General features: G+C 34.9%; 1 protein-coding gene across 4 annotated transcripts in view; it reads right to left on the reverse strand.

The window, feature by feature from the left end:
• The window catches only part of STXBP4 (syntaxin binding protein 4), a 185,480-nt gene that overhangs the window by 119,992 nt on the left and 40,759 nt on the right, over positions 1 to 24,729 (reverse strand). For all 4 annotated transcript variants that reach the window (XM_057713743.1, XM_057713746.1, XM_057713742.1 and 1 more), the window contains 2 exons: positions 13,208 to 13,304; positions 10,692 to 10,783 (listed from right to left, as the gene is read on the reverse strand). In XM_057713743.1, coding sequence (XP_057569726.1) covers positions 10,692 to 10,783; positions 13,208 to 13,304 — 189 coding nt within the window. The remainder of the gene's footprint in view (positions 1 to 10,691; positions 10,784 to 13,207; positions 13,305 to 24,729) is intronic.

The following is a 24,729-nucleotide window of genomic DNA, read 5'->3' on the forward strand; positions in this document are numbered from 1 at the left end:
ATATATGACAAAATCATCACCATCACCATATTCCATGGTGAAGAGCTGAAAGCATTTCCTCTAACATAAGGAATAAGACAAGGATGCTCACTCTTGCATCCATTTTTATTTCACAGTATTGGAGGTCCTAGCCACAGCAATCAGATAAGGAAAAGAAATGAAAGGCATCTAAATTGGAAAAGTAGAAATAAAACTGTCACCATTGATACTATATATAGAAAATCTCAAAGACTCCATCAAAAATCTATTAGAACTAATAAATGAATTCAGTAAAGCTGCATGATACAAAATTAATACACAGAAATCTGTTGCATTTCTGTATACTAATAATGAACTATCAGAAAGAAATCAAGAAAATGGTTTCATTTACAATCACATCAAAAAGAATAAAATATCTAGGAATAAATTTAAACAAGGACATAAAAGACCTGAATTCTGAAAAGTATAAGACACAGAAGAATAAAATTGAAGACCACACACAAAAAAAATAGAAAGATATACTGTGCTCATGGATAAGAAGAATCAATATTGTTAAAATGTCCACACTACCCAAAGCAATCCACAGATTCAGTTCAATCCCTATCAAAATATGAATGGCATTTTTCACAGAACTAGAACAAATAATCCTAAAATTCATATGGAGCCACAAAAGACCCCTAATAGCCAAAGAAAATATACATATATATCCTTTCTCTTATTCTTTTTCCATTATGGTTTATCCCAGGACACTGAATATAATTCTCTGTGCTATACAGTAGGACCTTGTTTTCCATCCATGTTATATATAATAGTTTGCATCTACTAACCCCAAATTCCCAGTTCAACCCTCCGAAACACCCTCTTTGGCAACCACAAGTCTGTTCTCTATGTCAGTGGGTCTGTTTCTGCTTCATAGATACGTTCATTTGTGTCATATTTTAGATTCTACATATAAATGACATCAAATGGTATTTGTCTTTCTCTTTTTGACTTATTTCTCTTAGTATGATAATCTCTAGTTGCATCCATATTGCTGCAAATGGAATTATTTTGTTCTTTTTCATGGCTGAGTAGTGTTTCATTATATATACGTACCACATCTTTATCCATTCATCTGCTGATGGACACTTAGGTTGTTCCCATGTCTTGGTTATTTTGAAGAGTGCTGCTATGCACATAGGGGTGTATGTATTCTTTTGAATTAGAGGTTTGTCTGGTATATGCCCAGGAGTCGGATTATTGAATCATATGGTAATTCTATTTTTAGTTTCCTGAGGAACCTCCATACTGTTTTCCATAGTGGCTGCACCAATTTACATTCTCATCAATACTGCAGGAGGGTTCCCTTTTCTCCACACCCTCTCCAGAATGTAGTGTTTGTAGACTTTTTGATGATGGCCATTCTGACTGGTGTGAGGTGATACTTCATTGTAGTTTTGATTTGCATTTCTCTGATAATTAGTGATATTGAGTATCTTTTCATGTGCCTATTGGCCAACTGTATGTCTTCTTTGGAGAAATGTCTATTTATGTCTTCTGCCTATTTTTCGATTGGGTTATTTGTGTTTTGTTGTAGTTGTTGAGTTGTATGAGCTGTTTGTATATTTCGGAAATTAAGCCCTTGTCAGTTGCATTGTTCACAAATAATTTCTCCTATCCCATAGGTGGTCTTTTTGTTTCGTTTTTGGTTTCCTTTGCTGTGCAAAGGCTTCTAAGTTTGATTTGGTCCCATTTGTTTATTTTTGGTTTTATTTCTGTTGCCTTGGGAAAGTGATCTAAGAAAACACTAGTTCAACTTACCTCAGAGAATGTTTTGGCTATGTTCTCTTCTAGGAGTTTCATGGTGGCTTGTCTTATACTTAAATCTTTAAGCCATTTTGAGTTTATTTTTCTGCATGGTGTGTGGGTGTGTCCTAATTTCATTTATTTCATGCAGTTTTCCAACTTTCCCAGCTTGTTGAAGAGACCATCTTTTTCCCATTTTATATTCTTGCCTCCTTTGTCAAAGATTAATTGACTGTAGCTGTGTGCATTTACTTCTGGACTATTTCGTTCCATAGATCTTTGTATCTGTTTTTGTGCCAATACCATGCTGCTTTGATTACTGTAGTTTTGTAGTATTCTCTGAAGTCTGGGAGGGTTATGCCTCCTGCTTTGTTCTTTTATGTTTCCATGTACATTTTAGGATTGTTTGTTCTAGTTCTTTGAAAAAGCATTATGGGTAATTTGATGGGGATGAGGTTAAATCTGTATATTGCTTTGGGTAGTATGGCCATTTTAACAATATTAATTCTTCCAATCTAAAAGCATGGGATAGCTTTCCATTTCTTTGAACCATCTTCAATTACCTTTATTAATGTTTTATAGTTCTCAACATTCAAGTTTTTCACCTCATTAGTTAGGTTTATTCCCATTTTATTTCTTTTGGTGCAATTTTAAAAGGTATTGTTTTACATTCTCTTTCTGATACTTCATTGTTAGTGTAAAGAAATGCAACTGATTTGTGTACATTAATCTTGTACCCTGCTACCTTGCTGAATTCATTTATCAGTTCTAGTAGTTTCTGTGTGGAATCTTCAGGGTTTTCTATATAGAGTATCATGTCATCTGCATATAATGACAATTTTACCTCTTCCCTTACAATCTGGATAACTTTTATTTCTTTTTCTTGTCTGACTGCTGTGTCTCGGACTTCCAATACTATATTGAAGAGAAGTGGTGAGAGTGGGCATCCTTGTCTTGTTCCAAATTTTAGTTGGAAGGCTTTTTACTATTGGTTGTGGGTTTGTCATGAATAGCTTTTATTATGTTGAGATATGTTTCTTCTATACCCACTTTGGTAAGAATTTTTATCACGAATGGATGTTGAATTTTGTCAAATGCTTTTTCTGCATCTATTGAGATAATCACATGGTTTTTATCTTTTCTTTTGTTGATGTGGTGTGTCACATTGATTGATACGCATATGTTGAACCATCCTTGTGAACTTGGGATGAATCCCACTTGGTCATGGTGCATGATCTTTTTTATGTATTGTTGGATTCAGTTTGCTAATATTTTGTTGAGAATTTTTACATCTATATTTTTCAAAGATATTGGCCTGTAATTTTCTTTTTTGGTGGCATCTTTGTCTGGTTTTGGTATCAGGGTGATGGTGGCTTCATAGAATGTTTTTGGGAATGTTCCCTCCTCTTCAATCTTTTGGAAGAGTTTTAGAAGGATCGGTAAAAGATCTTTTATGTTTGGTAGAATTTGTCTGTGAAGCCATCTGGTCCTAGACTTTTGTTTGTAGGGAGTTTTTAAATTACATATTCCATTTCATTTCTAGTGATTGGTTTTTTTTCATTTCTAGTGATCAGTCTATTCAAAGCAAACTTGAGAAAAAGAAGAACAAAGCTGGAGGTATCATGCTCCCAGACATGAACCTACACTACAAAGCTACAGTAACCAAAACAGTATGGTACTGCATAAAACAGACACATAGGTCAATGGAACAGAATCAAAAGTCCAGAAATAAACCCACACTTACACAGTCAATTAATCTATGACATAAGAGGCAAGAATATACAATGGGGAAAAAAAAGTCTCTTCAATAAATGGTGCTGGGAAAATTGGATGGCTACATGCCAAAGAATGAACTGGCCTACTTTCTTACACCATATACAAAAAAACAAAAACAAAAACAAAAAAACAAAACACACAAACTGAATTTAAGACTTAAGTGTGAAACCTGAAATTATAAATCTCCTAGAAGAAATACGAGGCAGTACACTCTTCGACATCAGCCTTAGCCATATCTTTTTGGACATGTTTTCTCAAGCAAGGGCAACAAAAGCAAAAATAAACAAATGGAGCTACAACAAATTAAAAAGTTTTTGCACAGCGAATGAAATCACCAGTAAAAGAAAAAGGCAACCTACTGAATGAGAGACGTTATTTGCAAATGACATATCCAATAAAGTGTTGATATCCAAAATATAAAAAGAACTTACACAACTCATTATCAAAGAACAGACACCCCAACTGAAAATGGGTAGAGGATCTGAATAGACATTTTCCAAAGAAGATATACAGATGGCCAACAGGAACATGAAAAGGCACTCAACATCACCAATCATCAAGGAAATGTAAATAAAAACCACAGTGAGATACCACCTCACATCTATCACAATGGTTATTATCAAAAAGACAACAAATAACAAGTGTTGGTGAGGATGTAGAGAAAAGGAACCCTCATGCACTGTTGGTGGGATCATAAATTGTTGCAGCCACTTTAGAAAACAGTATGGAGGTTCCTCAAAAAACTAAAAAGAGAACTACCATATGACCCAGCAATACCACTTCTGGGTATTTATCTGAAGAAAAATAAAACACTAATTCTAAAAGATAAATGTACCCATATTTTGTTGCAGCACGATTTAAGAAAGCCAAGATATGGAAGCAACCTAAGTGTCTATCAATGGATGAATTAATAAAGATGTGGTATGTATATATAAACATATACATCAGTATATAATGTTACATATATTATACATTATATATATATATATATAATATTACTAAGCCATAAAAAAGAATGAATCTTGCCATTTGTGGCAACATGGATGGATTTGAAGGATATTATGCTAAGTGGAATAACTCAGACATAAAAAATACAAATACTGTATGATCTCATTTACCTGTGGGACCTAAAAAACAAAACAAACAAATAAAATGAACAAAATATAATAGAAACAGACTCATAGATACAGAGAACAAACAAGTGGTTACTAGAGGGGAGACAGATGGGGATGCATGCAGAATAGGTGAAGGGGATTAAGAGGTACAAATTTCCAAATATGAAATAAATGTCACAGGGATGTAACGTATACATAGGGAATATAGTCAATAATATTGTAACAACTCTGTATGGTGATGGGTGGTAATTGGTTTTATTGTTGTGATCATTTTGTAAAGTATAAAAATATCGTTTCCTATGTTGTACACCTGAAACTAATATTGCATCTTAATTATAACTTAAAAAAACTATATTTATAATAACTGGAAACCAAACAAACCACCAATGACTACACAATTAGACTAAGTTAATGTTAAGGCAAGAAACATTCTAGAAATGAAGAGATTCAATACCACACCAGAATACAACAATTCCAAAACAGTATACACCTAATAATATAGCCTTATGACATTTAAAGTGAAAATTAGCAAAATTAAATGGAGGAGATTTTAAAACACCTCTCTCTCAGTAATAGTACAATAAAAGGTGACAAAAGACAGATAAATGAAGTAGAAAGTTTTAAAAGGAAATAGAAAATTTGAAACACATGATTAACAACCTTGATGTAACTGACATATAGGAAGCACTATACCCAAAACTGTAGAATATACATGCTTTTCACAAGATGGGAAACATTCCATAAAATTGACTATATGCTGGGTATATGGTCAAAGGATCAATACCGCATAGAATAGGCTCTCTAACCTCTGGAATTAAACTAGAAATCAGTAATCAAAAGGGAGCTATATAACTAGAAAATGTTTAAAACACTTTAAAATAAGGTCAAAGAAGCATCCACAATGGAAACATTATATACATTGAGTGATTATTAAAATATGACCTATAAAAACTTATGGGTGTGATTACTTTGCAAAAATTGTGTTGGGAGACTTCCTGGTGGTCCAGTGGTTAAGAATCCACCTTCTAATGCAGGGGATGCAGGTTCGATGCCTGGTCAGGGAACTAAGATCCCACATGCTGTGGGGCAACTAAGCCCACATGCTGCAACTACTGAGCCCACATGTTCTAGAGCCTGTGTGCCACAACTAGTGAGCCCGTGCACCACAACTAGAGAGCCTGTGCTCTAAAGAGAAGCCTGCGTGCCGCAACAAAGAGCCCATATGCTGCAATGAAAGATCCTGCAACAAAGATCCCATGTGCCACAACTAAGACCTGATGCAGCCAAATAAATTAAAAAAAAAAAATTGCTTTGGGAGTTCCCTGGAGGTCTAGTGGTTAGGATTCAGCACTTTCACTGTAGAGACCTGGGTTCAATCCCTGGTGGGGGAAGTGAGATCCCACAAGCCACGTGGCATGGCCAAAAAAAGAAAAAAAAAAGTGTAGCGCAGTACATCTATGAAATAAAAAGCAATATTATCATCAAAATAAGGATTAAAAATGTAAAAAAATTCCATGTTAATGTTTGATAAATTTTACTATCTTGATGAAAGGAAAAATTTTCTAGGAAGATGTACATTAACAAAATTATTCAAGAAAAGGACAAAAACTTGAATAGAACAACCTTAAAAGACATTAAAATAAGTAGGAAATGTCTCCTCTCCTGAAAGATCTAGGCCCAAATCACTTGGCATATGAAACATTTTCAAACCTTCAAGGAACAGATAAAGTTTCTTTATTTAAACTGTTTCAGAAGAATCGGAATGGTAGGGACTTCCCTGGTGGTACAGTGGTTAAGAATCTGCCTGCCAATGCAGGGGACACAGGTTCGAGCACTGGGCCGGAAAGATCCCATATGCTGCATAGCAACTAAGCCCGTGCGCCACAACTACTGAGCCTGTGCTCTGGAGCCCACAACCCACAACTACTGAGCCCACATGCTGCAACTACTTAAGCCTGCACACCTAGAGCCCGTACTCCACAACAAGAGAAGCCACCACAATGAGAAGCCCGTGTACCACAACGAAGTGTAGCCCCTGCCTGCTGCAACTAGAGAAAAGCCCATGTGCAGCAACAAAGAACAAAAAGCAGCCAAAAAAAAAAAAAAAAAAAAAATTCCATGACACAGAAAGAGGCTGTTCCTTTAAACAAAACAAAACAAACAAACAAAATGAATTGGAATGGTATACAGCTGACCCTTGAACAATGCGGGTGGGTTAGGGACACTGATCCTCCACATAGTGGAAAATCCAAGTATGACTTTACGGTAGGCCCTCCGTATCTGTGGTTTTGTACCTAAGGATTCAACCAATCTTAGACTGTGTAGTACTACAGTACATACTACTGAAAAAAAAAAAAATCAGTGTATAAGTGGACACATTCTGTTCAAACCCAAGTAGTTCAATGGTCAACTGTTAAACTTATTCATTAAGTAAGATAAATCTAGCTTCTTTTAAAAAGTTAAAACTGTAAAATGGCTCAAATATCATGGAAATTAATTTCTTGCTCACTTCTGTAGCTCCTACTCAACAGTATTCATAAAAAGTAAAACTTTGTAAAGGAGACAACAGTAATAAATTTGAAACATCTATTGAGAAAACCCAAAATAAATAACTGAAAAATAACTGGAATAAGGGAGTTCAATAAAGTGGCATCACACAGAATAACTATTCAAAAATTAATTTTTATTAATTGTCAATTAGAAAATATAATGGTAAAAAAATTTGCATTTCCAATAGCATCAAAAATTATAGCATACTTATTCAGACCTAACAAGAAATACTTAAGACCTATATAAAGCAAGATATAATTTTTTTTTTAATTTTATTATTATTTTATTTTATTTTTTTTGGGGGTACACCAGGTTCAATCAACTGTTTTTATACACATATCCCCATATTCCCTCCCTTCCTTGACGCCCCCCCCTCGATTCCCCCCCACCCTCCCTGCCCCAGTCCTCTAAGGCATCTTCCATCCTCGAGTTGGACTCCCTTTGTTATACAACAACTTCCCACTGACTATTTTACAGTTGGTAGTATATATATGTCTGTACTACTCTCCCGCTTCTTCTCAGTTTCCCCTTCACCCCCCGCCCCCTCCCATACCTCGAGTTCTCCAGTCCATTCTCTGTATCTGCTTCCCTGTTCTTGTCACTGAGTTCATCAGTACCATTTTTAGATTCCGTATATGTGAGTTAGCATACAATATTTGTCTTTCTCTTTCTGACTTACTTCACTCTGTATGACAGATTGTAGTTCTATCCACCTCATTACATATAGCTCCATCTCATCCCTTTTTATAGCTGAGTAATATTCCATTGTATATATATGCCACATCTTCTGTATCCATTCATTTGTTGATGGGCATTTAGGTTGCTTCCATGTCCTGGCTATTGTAAAGAGTGCTGCAATAAACATTATGGTACAAGTTTCTTTTGGGATTATGGTTTTCTTTGGGTATATGCCCAGGAGTGGGATTACTGGATCATATGGTAGTTCTATTTGTAGTTTTTTAAGGAACCTCCAAATTGTTTTCCATAGTGGCTGTACCAACTTACAGTCCCACCAACAGTGCAGGAGAGTTCCCTTTTCTCCACACCCTCTCCAACATTTGTTGTTTCCAGACTTTGTGATGATGGCCATTCTGATTGGTGTGAGGTGATACCTCATTGTGGCTTTGACTTGCATTTCTCTGAGGATGAGTGATGTTGAGCATCTTTTCATGTGTTTGTTGGCCATCTGTATGTCTTCTTTGGAGAAATGTCTATTTAGGTCTTCTGCCCATTTGTGGATTGGGTTATTTGCTTTTTTGGTATGAAGCTGCATGAGCTGCTTGTATATTTTGGAGGTTAATCCTTTGTCCATTGTTTCATAGGCAATTATTTTTTCCCATTCTGAGGGTTGCCTTCTAGTCTTGTTTATGGTTTCTTTTGCTGTGCAAAAGCTTTTAAGTTTCATGAGGTCCCATTCGTTTATTCTTGATTTTATTTCCATGATTCTAGGAGGTGGGTCAAAAAGGATGTTGCTTTGATGTATGTCATAGAGTGTTCTGCCTATGTTTTCCTCTAGGAGTTTGATAGTGTCTGGCCTTACATGTAGGTCTTTAATCCATTTGGAGTTTATTTTTGTGTATGGTGTTAGGAAGTGTTCTAATTTCATTCTTTTACATGTTGCTGTCCAGTTTTCCCAGCACCACTTATTGAAGAGGCTGTCTTTTTTCCATTGTATACTCGTGCCTCCTTTGTCAAAGATAAGGTGCCCATATGTGTTTGGGCTTACTTCTGAGTTCTCTATTCTGTTCCATTGATCTTCCTTTCTATTTTTGTGCCAGTACCATACTGTCTTGATCACTATGGCCTTGTAGTATAGTTTGAAGTCAGGAAGCCTGATTCCACCAACTCCATTTTTCCTTCTCAAGATTGCTTTGGCTATTCGGGGTCTTTTGCATTTCCATACAAATCGTAAGATTTCTTGCTCTAGTTCTGTGAAAAATGCCATTGGTAATCTGATTTTGTATCATTTTTACTATCATTACTCTAAATTCTTTTTCAGGCATTTTTCCTATTTCCTCCTCATTTATTTGGTCTTGTGGGTTTTTTTCCTGCTCCTTTGCCTGCATGGTGTTTCTTTGTTTCCTCATGGTTGTCCAAGCTTTTGGGGTTGCTTGTCCTGGTGATAGAGGTGTTTATAGAAGACTGTCCAAGCCTCAGACTAATGTCCAAGTATTGGATTAGACGAATATTCAGTCAGCTATGTCAGGTTCTCCGCAGCCCTTTCCGGTGTCCGAGGCCGTCTGCTGGTGTTCAGCTGGTTCTCTGTGGGAATGACTGCGTCCTTCCGTGCATTCCCAATGCATCTGTGGAGAGGGATGCACTCCACGTCTCTCTACTTCGCCGCCATCCTACCAAGATATAATTTTCTCTTTCCAAAACATCAACAAAGGGCTAAATGAATAGAGAAACAAACCATGTTCACTTCTCCCAAACCATCCTCTATATTCAGCGTAATTCAAATTAAAAAAAGAATGTCCCAATCGAAACTTTATTACTACGGCAAAATTATTCTAAAGATCATGTAGATGATCAAAATCAAGAAGTTAAAAAATAATTGAAGACTTAACCTAACAGATAACAATGAACCTAGAAGTATAAAGCTAGAGTAATTAAAATAATAATGTACTGGCAGCGAGAAATGGATCAATGGAACAGAGTGGTTTGTTTAGATACAGAGCTGTATATCCAGATGCAATTCAGTACGTATTAAAGTTTGTATTTCAAATTAGTGGCAAAAAAGGAAAAGGATGGTTATTGAATAAATGATGGTGGAATAATGGCAAGTGGTTATCCATTTGGGGCCCAACCTCATGTATAAACAAAAACAAGTTATTTATATATAATATGCTAATATGCAATATAAATTGGGAAGACCTTCCTTAATAATGTAACAATATCAAAAATCCATAAAGGAAAGGACTGAAAAATTTGACAATATAAATGTCAAAGGTTTGGAGAACAAACGACTTATGAAGTTAACAGACTTCACAATTCCATTTTATATAAAGCGCAAAAAGCAAAACCAATCTACGTTGTTAAAAGGCAAAAGAGTAGCTCGTTACCTTGACTTGGGGTGGGAAGGGCAAGCACTAGTAATTAGAAAGGAACACAGGGCTAAGAGACATCAGGGTCCTGGTAGTTTCTGTAACATTATGTTTCTTGACATAGATGCTGCTTACATAAGGATGGTTCAGATTGTAGAATTTCAGAGGGTTTACACTTATGATATGTGTACTTTTCCGTGGTAAATTACAGATGGGAGTAGCATGAGGGAACAGTGAGAGAAGAGGAGAGAGGAGATCAAGATAAAATTTTACTTTTGATTTTAAATTGTCTATATTTTATATATTTATCCAAAAAGCATATATTATCTGCATAATTTATTTTTAAAAAAATAAAAAATGAAAAAAGACAACGTATATGACAAGATAACATTTAAGACATGATTTCAGTGCAATCAAGACAATTCTACATGGCATACTCTACCTGTGAATCTAATATGTTAGAAATTTCATGTGTGCCAACATTTGCTTCATCCAACTGCAAGCAAAACAAGTTTCTGGCAACCTGGACAAAATCTAAAATAGAACACATTTCAGTAAGAATACAGCATTTAACCTCCTCGAAGCAAATCTTACATTTTTCTATATGAAGTTGAAGAAAAATGTGTTATAACTAACGCTTAAAATTTAACTTACTTAACTTACCTTAAGATAGTATTAACTGAAGTGACAGATAAATTTAGGTTCATATAAGAAGTAAAAGATAAACTGGTTTTCACTCACTGCATTTAACTTTGCTGAAGTTAATAAATCAGTTATGATAATGAAGCAAATAAATATCACGGCATAACTCTCTCTCCAACTCTTTTATTATGAATAGAACTTTTTCTGAAACATATGACAATATTACGATTTACAGCTTTTCTAGCCAAAAGAACCTGAAGTTTAATAATAATAATAATAGTAATAATAATAGCAGCAAATGTTTCTATGATAGCCTCTATATGTTAGGCACGGCACTTTGCAATTTCATCTTTAGAATTTTGTGTAATAGGTCTTCTTATCCTCTTCATTTTAGAGTTTGAGGCTAAGCTAACTGTCTTAAACCTCCCAAGGCTACTTGGCAAATAAGTAGCAGAGCAAGATTTCACATAAGGTCTGACTTCAAGGCATATTCTCTTGCTTATTATATAACACTGCCTGATGCCAACCTAGCAAACTATAAGCTTCTTCAGACATGAAGTGTGACCTGTTCATCTATCTATTCTCAATTTTTAAAAAAATTTGGCTACTATATTTTTAGTTTCCAATGATCCTTTTAATTGTTCCTATTTTACAATATCCTACTCTTATTTCATGGATGCCTTAGTTTTGCTTATCTTTTTTAAAGATGCTAATTATGGTTTACCTGCTCTTGTAATATTTCCCCTTTTCTAAGTTCTTTTTCTATTTGTCTGATACTTTAGGGCTTTACATTTTATGTTGGAGGATTTCTCCAAATATCTGGTGACCCTTGGCTTTAATTTCATATTTAAGTCGAATCAGGCACTAAATTGTTGATTGGAAATTTTGTGTGAATAACTCCCTTTGTCAACCAGTGAATTTTGCTACAGAGCAATCATCTGGTGGCCAGTTATTTTGATACTCTGCTCAGGTTCTTCAAAGAGAATCTTACAGCCTCTTGCCTACAGAGTATAAACATGGTTGCAAGTATCACTGAGCAATCTGGGTATGTGTTGCAAGTGATAATTCACCTTACACACCCTCAAACTCTTTAGCTGCTGGCAACTATAGGTCCAGAATCAGTCTGGTTTAATTTCTCATGAGAATATACTTATTTTCCTCTGCAAGGGTAATGGAGTGGTCACTGCTGGATTGCTTGAGAGGGGGCAGAGAACAGCATATATAATTGCTCCTTATACAGACTTCTAACAATTCTGTTTTAAATACTCTGCCTAAACCCAGCCTTAAGTATTCGATGCTTTCAATTCCTAAGCCCTTCCAGGAATCAGCTTGTTCCCCGTTGTGATTCTCCTATCTCTTCAGACACTTGGACTTTACATGCCTCTGCTCACTAATTCATTTATTTTCCTCATCTACTTTCTGTCCTTATACATTGTGGTTTTACATGTACTTCTGTTTCTTGTTCTCATTATATTGGTATGATTTTCAAGAGGAGAGGGGAACAAATACATCTTTTATCATCACTTCAAACCCCCAAATTTCCTTCCTTACCAATGCAGATGCTTTCTAAATGATACAATGTTGCATCTACTCTATAAGAAAAAAATTAAATACTTAATGCTGTCAAGGATACAAAAAACTGCTACATTCAAACATTACTAGTGGCAGAACAAATATGTGTGTAAAATGTCTTTGGAAAACAATTTATCAATACATATGAAAAGTCTAAGCCACTTGTTGGGATTTATCCTAAGAGAAAGAAGAAAAAAAGCTATATAAAATATAGAATTATTTATATTGTCAGTTAATGAAAAACATCAAAATTTCATCAAAAAAACCATCAAAAGTGGAAAAGCTTAATATTATAGTATATCAACTGTGTCAACATTTTGCTATCTTTAATAACAATTATAGAATAAAAATAAGAATAATTATACAGCATCATAAAAATATTTATTATCTCATATTGGCTGAAAAAATTATAATTTCAAAGAAGCAGACCTAAGGCTTCTATATTTTGTACTGTTTCGTTATTGTTAAAGCAATGCTTATTCAGTAAATTAAAAATAAAAAAGAATATGATAGAATGATGATATTTTAAAGCTGAAAGATTCTAAGAAAGTTGTCCTTTCTGCTGACCTGGCCAGGCCAACAATTCTATCTGAGTCTTTAGAATACTAATTAAGGAATTTAAAATAGATGTGGTTTTATTTTTCTTTCTCCACTTCTAAAGAAAAAGCACTCAATAAATATGGGCCACAATAACTTTTCAATCAAGTTTCTGTGATGATACAACATGATGAACCTAAATATTACCTCCAAAAGACACTGTCCCCCTTGGGTCTACTTGCACTTGCTGCCTCAGGGCTTGGTGTTGTTCCTTTGTGGGCTGAATACCGAGATAATTTAGAGCCTGGAAGGAAAAGGATTTATGTGAAGCAATTTTTCAAATCTCCAAAGAATAAAAATTTTCATTACAACTTTATTTTACAATCCAGTGAAAAGAATCAATATCAGGAACAGTGACCATGATCAAAGAAAGTCTGATGACTGTGGATTAATTTTCCATAAAATATTAGCTTCTTGATCTACCACCACCTCATTTTTTTTCCCCCCAAGGCTAGCACTCTGGCCTATGCCAAATTGATAAGCATATCCCTAGAACCAAAATTCAAATTATTTCTTAGTTTAAAATATGCGACATGGAAGAAGAAAAACAGCAAGAAAATCCTAATAAATCCAATTTAACATTAATTTTTCTAAGTAGCACTCTAAAATATGGATATTTTGTTGATATCTTGTACTTGAGACCAAAACTAAGGTTGACAGTAATTGGGTTGAATACAAAATATTCTAATTTTTGGTTTGTTTATGGGCAGGCTTACACAAATAATAAACTAAAAAGCTTCTCTGGAACAAACTTCTCTCTACCTTCTCTTTTTAGTACCCATAGCTGATTAAAATTTCAGAGACTGCTAGTTGTATTTCAATGCCCATTCTCTCCTTGTTCTTTAGTAACAAAACCACAATTTTTAGCTAGAAATGTCATTCAGCTAAAAGATATTTCCCAGCCCATTCTGCAGCTTGATGAGGCCATATGACTATGTACTAGCAAAGGAGATATAAGGCGAACTTGCAGGGAACTTCTGGTAGAACTTTCAAAAGTAGGGGTAGGTACTCCTTGTCCTTTTTCTTTTTCTTTGGCTTTAATTAAAAGGAAAAAAAAAAAGATGAAAGAAGGAAGGAAAAGAAAGGAGAGAAGAAAGAAAAGATTGCTGGAATTTAAGTAGTCATCTTGGTTTATGATAATAAACCTTGGTTTTTAAATAAATCTTGGCTCACCTCAATGAAGATGGTGGAGCAGAAAGATACTTAAAGCATGTAGAATCTCTCTGTGAGCCCTGGATTACCTTCTTTCAGGTTTCTTTTTTGGTATAAGAAGAATAAATTTCTAATGGAAACCACTGTTATTTTAGGTTCTCAGGTTATACATAGCAAAATCTAATCTTAACTAATGCATAAAGACTGACTAGATGCCCTATTATCAGACTCTGATAAGAACATCAAAACTAAAATGTAGATAAAGGTTAATACTAGTAATTATCCTTTATATATTCCTTCCTCCTTTGAAACCTGTTCAGTCATCCACCACTTCATTTACCAAGTATTTATTTAGTGTTTACTAATTGTTAGGCACCAAACTATACAAAGGGACACACAAACAAGACATAGCCCCTACCCTCAATGAGCTATGGTCTCTAGGGTGAGGACAGCATGTAAATAAATGTAATTGGTGCAATATGTAATTTAATAGAAGTGTGTACAGGATATACTATGGCAGAAACAAACTGGTCAATGTACAGGTGGCTGGCCACAGACAGAAAACAAGAGAGCAGGAAGGGAAAACATCAGGAAAGGTTCCTTCAGAAATGATTCTAGAGCGTTTTAAGCCAGCATCATCTGCCCACCCTGTCTACACAGTCATTGCCTTGCATAACATGGAATTAGTGAGTTTTAACTTTTGATATTCTTTTCCTTCAGTCATAAAAAATGTTCCAAATACACCAAAAAAAAAATTTAAAAAGGAAAAAGAATAATATAAAGAATACCCATTTACTTGTTATCATCAAGTAAATACTAATTGATATTTGCTTGAAATTTATATATATATTTTTAAGAAATAAACATTACAGACCCAGCTGAAAGCTTTCTCCATTGTTTCTCAGCAGGAATCATTATCTTAAGGTTGGCGTATCCTTCCTGTCCATGATTTGATTCACTACTACATTTATACCCTAATAACATTGAGCATTTATGATTTTACACGAATAGTATAATACAAAAGGATAATCTTACAAATTATTTTTATTTTTTATCTCAATGTTACGATTTCACAATTGCTCAACATTGTTAACTGCAAAACTAGCTCACTTATTTTATTTTTTTAACTAAAATCAGATAAGTTTAGATGCTATTTACTTTTTCTTTCAATCTTTATTGGAGTATAATAGCTTTACACTGTCGTGCCAGTTTCTGCTGTACAACAAAGTGAATCAGCTGTATTTATACATATATCCCCGTATCTCCTCCCTCTTGAGCCTTCCTCCCACACTCCCTATTCCACCCCTCTAGGTCATCACCCATCTTCCTGTGTTATGCAGTTGTTTCCCACTAGCTATATATTTTACATTTGGTAGTATATAAATGTCAATGCTACTCTTTCACTTTGTCCCAGCTTCTCCTCCCCGCCTCCCCGCTGTGTCCTCAAGTCGGTTCTCTACATTTGCATCTTTATTCTTCCTCTGCCACTGAGTTCATCAGTACCATTTTTTTAGATTCCATATATGTGTTAGCATATGGTATTTGTTTTTCTCTTTCTGACTTACTTTGCTCTGTATGACAGACTCTAGGTCCATCCACCTCACTACAGATAACTCAATTTCATTCCTTTTTATGGCTGAGTAATAGTCCATTGTATATATGTGCCACATCTTCTTTATCCATTCATCTGTCGATGGACATTTAGGTTGCTTCCATGTCCTGGTTATTGTAAATAATGCTGTAATGAACATTATGGTACATGTATCTTTTTGAATTATGGTTTTCTCTGGGTATATGCCCAGGAGTGGGATTGCTGGGTCATATGGTAGTTCTATTTTTAGTTTTTTGAGGAACCTCCATACTGTTCTCCATAGTAGTTCACTTATTTTAAATTTAAATGGTGTCCAACTGGATGAATATAATTTACTATCCATTCTCTCACTGATGGGCTTTTTATAATTACCCCAGTCTGTTTGTTATAATAAGACATTTTACATGTCTCCTTGTATAGATGTGTGAAAATTTCTCTACAGTACCTCCCTAGAAGAGAAAATGCTGAGTCTTAGGGTATATATACTGTCAACTTTCTCAGATATTGTAAAATTGCTTTCCAAACTGGTTGTATCAATTTATGCACAACACTAGTATATAAGCAGTTCTAATTTCCTACATTCTTAACGGCATTTGCTGTTTTCACACTTTAATTTTTGTCAGTATGTTGACTATGAAATAGTATATTGTTTGTTAATCTGAATTCTCCTAACTACTAGTGAGATTTAGCTTCTTTTATAAGTTTATTACCAATGTTTTTGACATAAATTATTTACCAATAATTTTAAATTCTCATATGTAAAGTTTTAGGAAGTATTTTTTATTGGTTATTCCTAATTTGGTGGCATTATCCCAATTGTAAAAACCCAAAATGTCCCCAGACATTGCCAAATGCCCTCTGAGGCAAAAAACCCACATCCCGGCCCTTGAGAACCACTCCTCCAGAGACAAACACTATTAATCCACTGGTGTATAATTTTCCTGATTTCATCTATGAATTAAGCACCTATATATAAAACAATAAATTATATATCCTTTGAAAAAATTAAATTATACTATATATAGTGTTTTATGTCTTTAAAAAATTATCAATATACTGCAGCTTTCTATTCTGTTTATTTTAGATTTTTTCCATGATTTTAAAACTTATTATAATAGTGCATTAAAACTTAACATTTAAGTATATTTACTTCAGATTTTGAAAGTAACAAAACATTGCAAAAACCCCTTCTTACTTCTCCCCAAGCATTTTAATAATTCCAAGCATTTTGTTATATAGTTGAAATATATTAAAAAACATACATGTAACAAATATATAAGTTTTAAAGCAGGACAATAAAATAAAACATCCATGAATCCATTTAATGTGTCTCATGTTTCATGGCTTTTTTTAAGGTGAACTATCAATCTTTAAAAAATTTTTTAGATTTAGAATTTATAAGTACAATACGTTTCAAGCCATGTTCTGTTAGCTTGAGCTAACGTGTTTGGTGTTGGAGGGCCTGACTTCCATGCTGTTTATGATCTGGTGGAGTCTGTACATGAGCTTCAGTGTCTACGGCAACCCGTGTCCTTGTGACATGCACATAGAGTGCTTTACTTAGAAACACACCCTGCTTCCGGGCCAGCAAATCTTTGTGGTCTGCAGTTGCTTACTCAGGGGTTAATAAGAATGACATAAAAATATCCAGTAGCCGTCTAACAGTATTTTAAGACTGCTTATCTATCACAAGGGTGTTAGTAGGGTCCTTTTAGCAATTCCATGAACATACTATTCATTAGACCTCCTCTGGAAATGTCCCCAGTCCTATACCGGTGCAGGCAGTAGTCTGTGTACAGAGGCCATTTGCGTGATTTCTTGTTGCACTGTTGCATCAGGGTACTTGGAAGTGATCCACAGTGGTACGGTTGACACAGGCACTGATCTTTCTTCTCCACTGTTTCTATATAGCCTTTCATTAAAAGGAAAAAACATACCACCATTCTGCAAAGCAAAAGTTTTCAAAATTCTTTGGTTACCCTTTTTAATCATTTCTCTTTCAGAGTGAACAAATGTTTTCAGCTAAGCTATGTGAGAACACCAGCAAGAGATCTTGCTGGTTTTAAGCACTATCCTTTCTATTTTATATATTTTAAAGTGTGATCAGTATTTCCTCCCTGTACCTTATACACAGAAACCACCGTGGGATGGATGGTACCCCTTGCGAAGCTGATCTCACCCACAGGCTCCTGTGTATCTGTGTCTACTTACAGGTGTACGTGGAGTCAGTGGTGACAAGAAAGGGTGATCTAGTAGTAATTCTGTTGCTTCCCAGAAGGCTAATGAGCCAGTCTCCTGGCATGTTTCATGCATGAGTCCCCTGTGTCATGACGGTTTCACCAGAATGTCAGTAAACAGTCCAACTACCTCATGTGAAATTGGCTATGGACACGCTTGTCAGATGAGACGTGTTAAGGTTGATTTAATCTGGTTAATAGACTGGACAAAATGATGTCTCTATAAAGAAGAAACATATTAGACCAGATGACAATGGACCTTTACTTAGAATATAATGTGCTGGAGCCTTTAAGGATCAACTGACAAATGAGAATTTCATGTTTAGGTTTCATGTAAAACTCTGTCCAAGTTCTAACTCTGTATCTTGTAGGGACAGGGGACAAGGGAGGGATTTACTTTTTTTTGCAAAAATATTTGAAAACATCTGTCAGATTTTATATTCATTAGTTACAATAAACTTACCTTTAAAGTAAAAAAAAAATTATAAAATTGCTAATACTATTGAATTTATGTAATATACTCCTCTCCCACTACACTAGAGGTAACCACTAGTAAGGGACTATGCCTTTATTATTCCCATACTATTTACTTTAAAATGGTTTGTCACATACTATGTATCCTTAACATGTCTTTTTGTTTTGCTGGTTTTTAGCTTCATTAAAATGCAGCAGATAGTCTTCTAAAACGTGGTCTTTTTACCCTACAGGATTTTTTATCATTCATTCATGTGATTATATGGTATTATAACATTAATACATTCACTTTGACTGATATTTGATTAGATTAATATGCCACAATTTATCTACCCATCCTCCTGTAGATGAACATTGGGGTTTTCTGCTCACCAGCAATGAACACTCTTGTACATACCAACTACAGCACATGGGTAAAAATTTCTTTAAGGTACACACCTAGGTATAGTATTGATGGGTCTTTTTCTGATTTATTTCTAAGAGTTCTTCATATATTTTGGATACCAGCATTGTATATATTATGTGTATTACAAATATTTTCTCCCAGTTTTTGGTATAACCACTTTCTTACATTCTCTTTTTATGGAGTTTCTTATGGACAGTTCCCAAGTATGCTTTTATACCATTACTTCATATTTTCATTAATATATATGATGAATAGTTTTAAAAATATTTTTAAGTTTTAATTTTTATGTGTGATACCATACTTTATATATCAATATGTGACTTTTTATTAATAACAGGTTTACTGAAATATAATTCACAAAAAGTTCACAGTTTCAGTGTACAATTAAGTGGCTTTTAGTATATTTACAAAGATATATATCAATCACCTAATTCTAGAAAATTTTCATCATCCCCAAAAGAAACCCCATACCCATTAGCAGTCACTTGCTATTTTTCCCTATCCTGCTAGCCCCAGGCAACCACTAATCTATTTTCTGTCTCTATGGATTTGACTATTCTGGGCATTTTGTATAAATAGAATCATATAACTTTTTGTGTCTAGCTCCTTTCACTCAGCTTAATGTTTCAAGGTTTGTCTATGTTATAGCATATATCAGAACTTCACTGCTTTTATGGTCACAATAATAGTCCATTGTATGCATGTACTACATTTTGTTTATCTTTTTTAAGTTAAAAAAGGTGAATCAAGAATAAAATTAGGAACAAGATATTATTATAAAAATACCAGGTAGAAAATAAATTAGAAACTCAATGGTTATGTGACTGAAATAGCAGGTGATTGCAAAGACAGACAGTGAATTAGAGAAACAATGCATCACTAAAGCTAAAATACTGGGCAATAGTAAGCACGTAAGTTGGGAAGAGACTAATCAGAGTTAAACTATTATCAGCACCTTGTATGTTTGAAAGAGGGGTAAAGATTCTGATTAACTTTAGATTAAGTTAAAGATGAATGTTAAAATTTTAAAGTAATCCCTAAAAGATTAGCAAGAGAAAGCATAATTTCTAAATAAGATGGGGGAGAAAAAAATAAAATGCAAAAACCGCTGACCAAAAAATCAAACATAATCAAACCAAAAAAATATAGTAAAGATGGGGGGAAAGGGGGTTTAAAAAAAGAAAAAAGAAAAATTTTAAAAGTAAGATGGTATAAAGAACTCAAAATGCATTATAATTAGACTAAATGTAAAGTATGTGGAGCAATGGAACTCTTAGATGAGACTAGTAGGAATGAAAATTGGTAGAATTACTTTAGAAAACAATACACCAATCAAATAATTATTTTCTGAGCATATACTATGTGCCAAACATTCTTCCAGGAGATGAAAAAACAGCAGGAAAATTTTAACAAAACCTTAAGTGAAGTTGAAGGTAAACAAACTCTTTGACCTCATTAATATTTTAGTAATCAACTTTTAAAAAGCATATAAATGATACTCAACATTTGGAATAGAGTTACCTCTTGGGGAAAAAGGTATATATGACCAAGAAGAAAGACACAGGCAATGTCAAAGATTCTCATTCTTATCTGGGTGGTGGGGTACATGTACATTTGTTTTATATTCTTTAAACTCTTCATGTAAGATATAATAATTCTTGCATAAGATTAATATTTTCAAAGAAATAAAACAATTTTACAAAAATAATGCAAATAAAAGACCTATCACAGATGGTACTCAACATACAGTGATTCTTTTTATATCAAATAATAATAAAATTGCAAAATGCAATTAACTACAGTGTAAATTGTTCCTGAGCTAAACTTAGTAACAGATGAAAGTTTTGTTGAAAGTAAAATTTACTCTAGAAGAATACAGCATGTCAGCAAGGTAAACTCATAAATTTAAATTGGAAGCAATTTGATGAGAGATGAATATGGAAGAGTAACAGGACCAGGAACTCACCTCTCCCCACAAACACAAAAAATACATCAACATATGGAAAAATTCTCATGGAAAACTAACTGGAAGATGGTAGAAGGACTCCTGTACAATCAAGGAGAAGAAAAGTGACTGGGCTGGGATCTGGGCCCATGGGAGGGAACTCAGAGGAAAAGGGAGATTACATGGGCAGACATTCATCCCAGGGTGTGAGTGGGTTGAGCCACAGACTAAGCATCCCAGTCCTGGGGTCATATGCAAAGGAGACAAGCCCCCTTGGCTACCTGGAGAACTGCTGGAACAGACAGAAAGGCTGGAGAAGCCTAGACTATACTCACGAGGAGTGGGTGGGTGCTAGCCTGTCCCCAGGCAATGTGAAAAGAGGTCTGTCCTAGCAACTGTCACCTTGCTGTGCTCCCCAGTCCAAGCAAAGAGAACACCCCTGCTCCACTCACTCTATGCCACAGCATGGCACTGGATCTAGGGCACCCAGGACATGGGGAAAGACTTGACTTAGGGATGCAGAGGTGACCTGGGGGTGCAGGGTGTAGTCAGGTAGGGAAGTGGTAGTCATTGTTGGTGCTTACTCAAGAGGTACCCCAGAAGCAGCCAAGATTTCTTATAGCAGTGTGGTGGCCAGATTTCCTGTGACTGCCTTGCTAAGTGTGTCAGCCCAACCTGAGCAAACACTCCAGCCCTGCTCACTCCATGCTACAGCACAACACTAGATCTGGGGTGACCAAGACCAGGGAAAAGTTGCAACCATGGGCTGTGTCTGAGTGAAGCTGTAGATGCCTACACAGGCAGAGTATCAGATCTCTGTAAGCACATGGGCCCCATCTGCTTCAGGACCCCCCTCCTTTGGGGCAAAGGCCCCACTGTAGGGAGAAGAAAAAACATATACTTAAAGGAAACAGAGCCACCTGTAGCCCAACCCTCAGGGATTCTGCTCCAGCAACTTGGGAGCAAATCCCACCCCTGACAAGGTAGTGACAGCTATGGAGCAGAGAAGTCCCACTTCATACCCTGCACAGACTTTAGCTCCTCCATCTCCAGCCACACTCCCTACCAAGGTGACAGCTGCCCACACACCCTGAAGAAAGACATGATTGGCATCCAGATTAAATCCAGCCCTTCCACTAAAGGCACTAATCACACACAGTCTGCATAGGGATGCTCTCACAAAAGAACATGTCCTCAAGACCACAGTAGATAATTGTTTTACCTAAATTTCAAGAGACAGAGAAAGTTAACTAAAATGAAAAGGCAGAGGAACTACTCTCAATTGAAATAGTAAGAGAAAATCCTTGAAAAAATAAATAATGAAACAGAAATAAATAATTTGCCAGATAAAGAGTTCAAAACATTGCTAATTGAATTAGGGAAAAGAACTGATCTAAACACAGATTGCTTTAACAGGAACTAGAAAATATTAAAAAGACCCAATAGAAGGAATTCCCTGGCAGTCCAGCGGTTATGACTCTGTGCTTTCACAGCCTAGAGTGCAGGTTCAATCCCTGGTCCAGGAACTAAGATCCCACAAGCTGTATGGCTCAGCCAAAAAAAAAAAAACAAAAAGAGAGAGAGAGAGACCCAATTGAAAACAGATAATTAAATATCTTAAATTAAAAACACTAGCAAGAACGAATGGCAAACCAAATGACACAGAAGAACACACAAATGATTTGGAAGATAAAATAATGGAAATCATTCAATAAGAACAGCAGTCAGAAAGGCAAATAAAAAACAAAAGTAACATATAGCATCTCTGGGATAACATTAAATTTACCAACATGCACATTATAGGGGTTCCAGAAGGAGGAGAGAGAGGAAGAGTAACAAAAATGTAACTGAAGAAGTTATGGCTGGAAAATTTCCCAAACTGAAAGAAGGAAACAGATATTTAGGCACAAGAAGGACACAGGTTCAAAAACAAGATGAACCCAAACACACCCACACTAAGATATATCATAATTAAAATAGCAAAAGTTAATGAGAGAATTCTAAAAGCAGCAAGAAAAAAAGAAAGAGTTATATACAAGGAAATCCCCATAAGGCTATCAGTAGATTTCTCTATAGAAACACTGCAGGCCAGATGGGAGTGGCAGGATATATTCAAAATGCTGAAAGGGAAAACTCTGCAACCTAGGAGACTCTACCCAGCAATATTATCATGCAGAATAGAAGGAGAGATAACTTCCCTGATAAGCAAAAACTAAAAGAATTCAGCATTACCAGATCTACTCTAAAAAAAATCCTGAAGGGTCTTTTCTAAACTAAAAGAAAGTAAGAATCTATAGGAAAGGGTAAATCCCACCAGAAAAGACAGATATATAATAAGGATTGAAGATTACTTAAATAAGTTAGTATGTAGATTAAAAGACAAAAAATTGTAAAAGTAACTCTAACTATAATAAATAGTTAAGGGATAAGCATTAAGATGTAAAATATGACATCAAAAACACAAAATATGCAGGAGAGGAGTAAAAAATGCAGATCTTTTAGAATGTGTTTGAATTGAAATGACTATCAATTTAAGTGAAGTACATATAATTACGGGTCAAAATATATAAATACCATGGTAACTAGAAATCAAAAACTTACAAAAGAAACACAAAAAATAAAAAGAAAGGAAACCAAGCATACTACTAATGAAAATCATCAAACCACAATGGGAGAAACAAAAAGAAGAAATAAACAGAGAAGAACACAAAAACAACTGGAAAATAAGTAATAAGATAGCAATAATTACTATAAATATCAATGGAATAAACACTCCAATCAAAAGACATAGGGTGGCTGATAGGATAAAAAAACCAAAACTCTTCAATACGTTGCCTACAGGAGACTCACTTCAGGGCTAAAGACACATATGGACTGAAAGTGAGGGGACGGAAAAAAGCTATTTCATGAAAATGAAAATGACAAGAAAGTAGGGTAACAATATATATAACAGACAAAATAGACTTTAAAACAAAGGCTATAACAAAAGACAAAGAAGGACATTATATAATAATAAAGGGATCGATACAAGAAGAGGATATTACACTCATTAACATACGCACCCTATAACCAGAGGACCTAAATATATACAGCAAACACTAAGAGACATAAAGTGAGAAATTAACACTAATACAATAACAGTAGGAGACTTTAACACCCCACTGACATAAATGGACAAATAATCCAGACGGAAAATCAATAAGGTAATAAGGTCCTAAATGACACAACACAATTGGGTTTATCAATATCTACAGGACACTGCATCCCCCCAAAAGCAGAATACACATTCTTTTCAAGCACGCAAGAAATGTTCTCTATGATGGACCACATACTAGAACACAAAACAAGCCTCAACAAATTTAGAGGATAAAAATTATATCAAGCATCTTTTCTGACCACAATGATCTGAAACTAGGAATCAATCACACAAAGAAAAAAACGAAAAAAGAACAAACACATGGAGACTAAACAACATGCTATTAAAAAACCAATGGGTCAATGATGAAATCAAAGAAGAAATCAGAAAATACCTCAAGACAAATAAAAAGGACAACACACCTTTACAAAATCTCTGGGATGTAGAAAAAGCAGTTCCAAGAAGGACGTTCATAGCGATACAGGCCTACCTCAAGAAACAAGAAAAATCTCAAATAAACAACCTAACCTATCACCTACAAGAATTAGGAAACCAATAAACAAAGCCAAAAGTCAGCAGAAGGAAGTAATAAAGATCACAGAGGAAATAAAATAGAGATAAAAAATACAATAGAAAAGGTCAATAAAACCAAGAGCTGTTTTTTTGAAAGGATAAACAAAATTGACAAACCTCTATCTAGGCTCACTAAGAATAAAAGAGAAGACCCA

This window comes from Hippopotamus amphibius, chromosome 17, assembly GCF_030028045.1.
Source record: "Hippopotamus amphibius kiboko isolate mHipAmp2 chromosome 17, mHipAmp2.hap2, whole genome shotgun sequence".
Classification (NCBI taxonomy): domain Eukaryota; kingdom Metazoa; phylum Chordata; class Mammalia; order Artiodactyla; family Hippopotamidae; genus Hippopotamus; species Hippopotamus amphibius.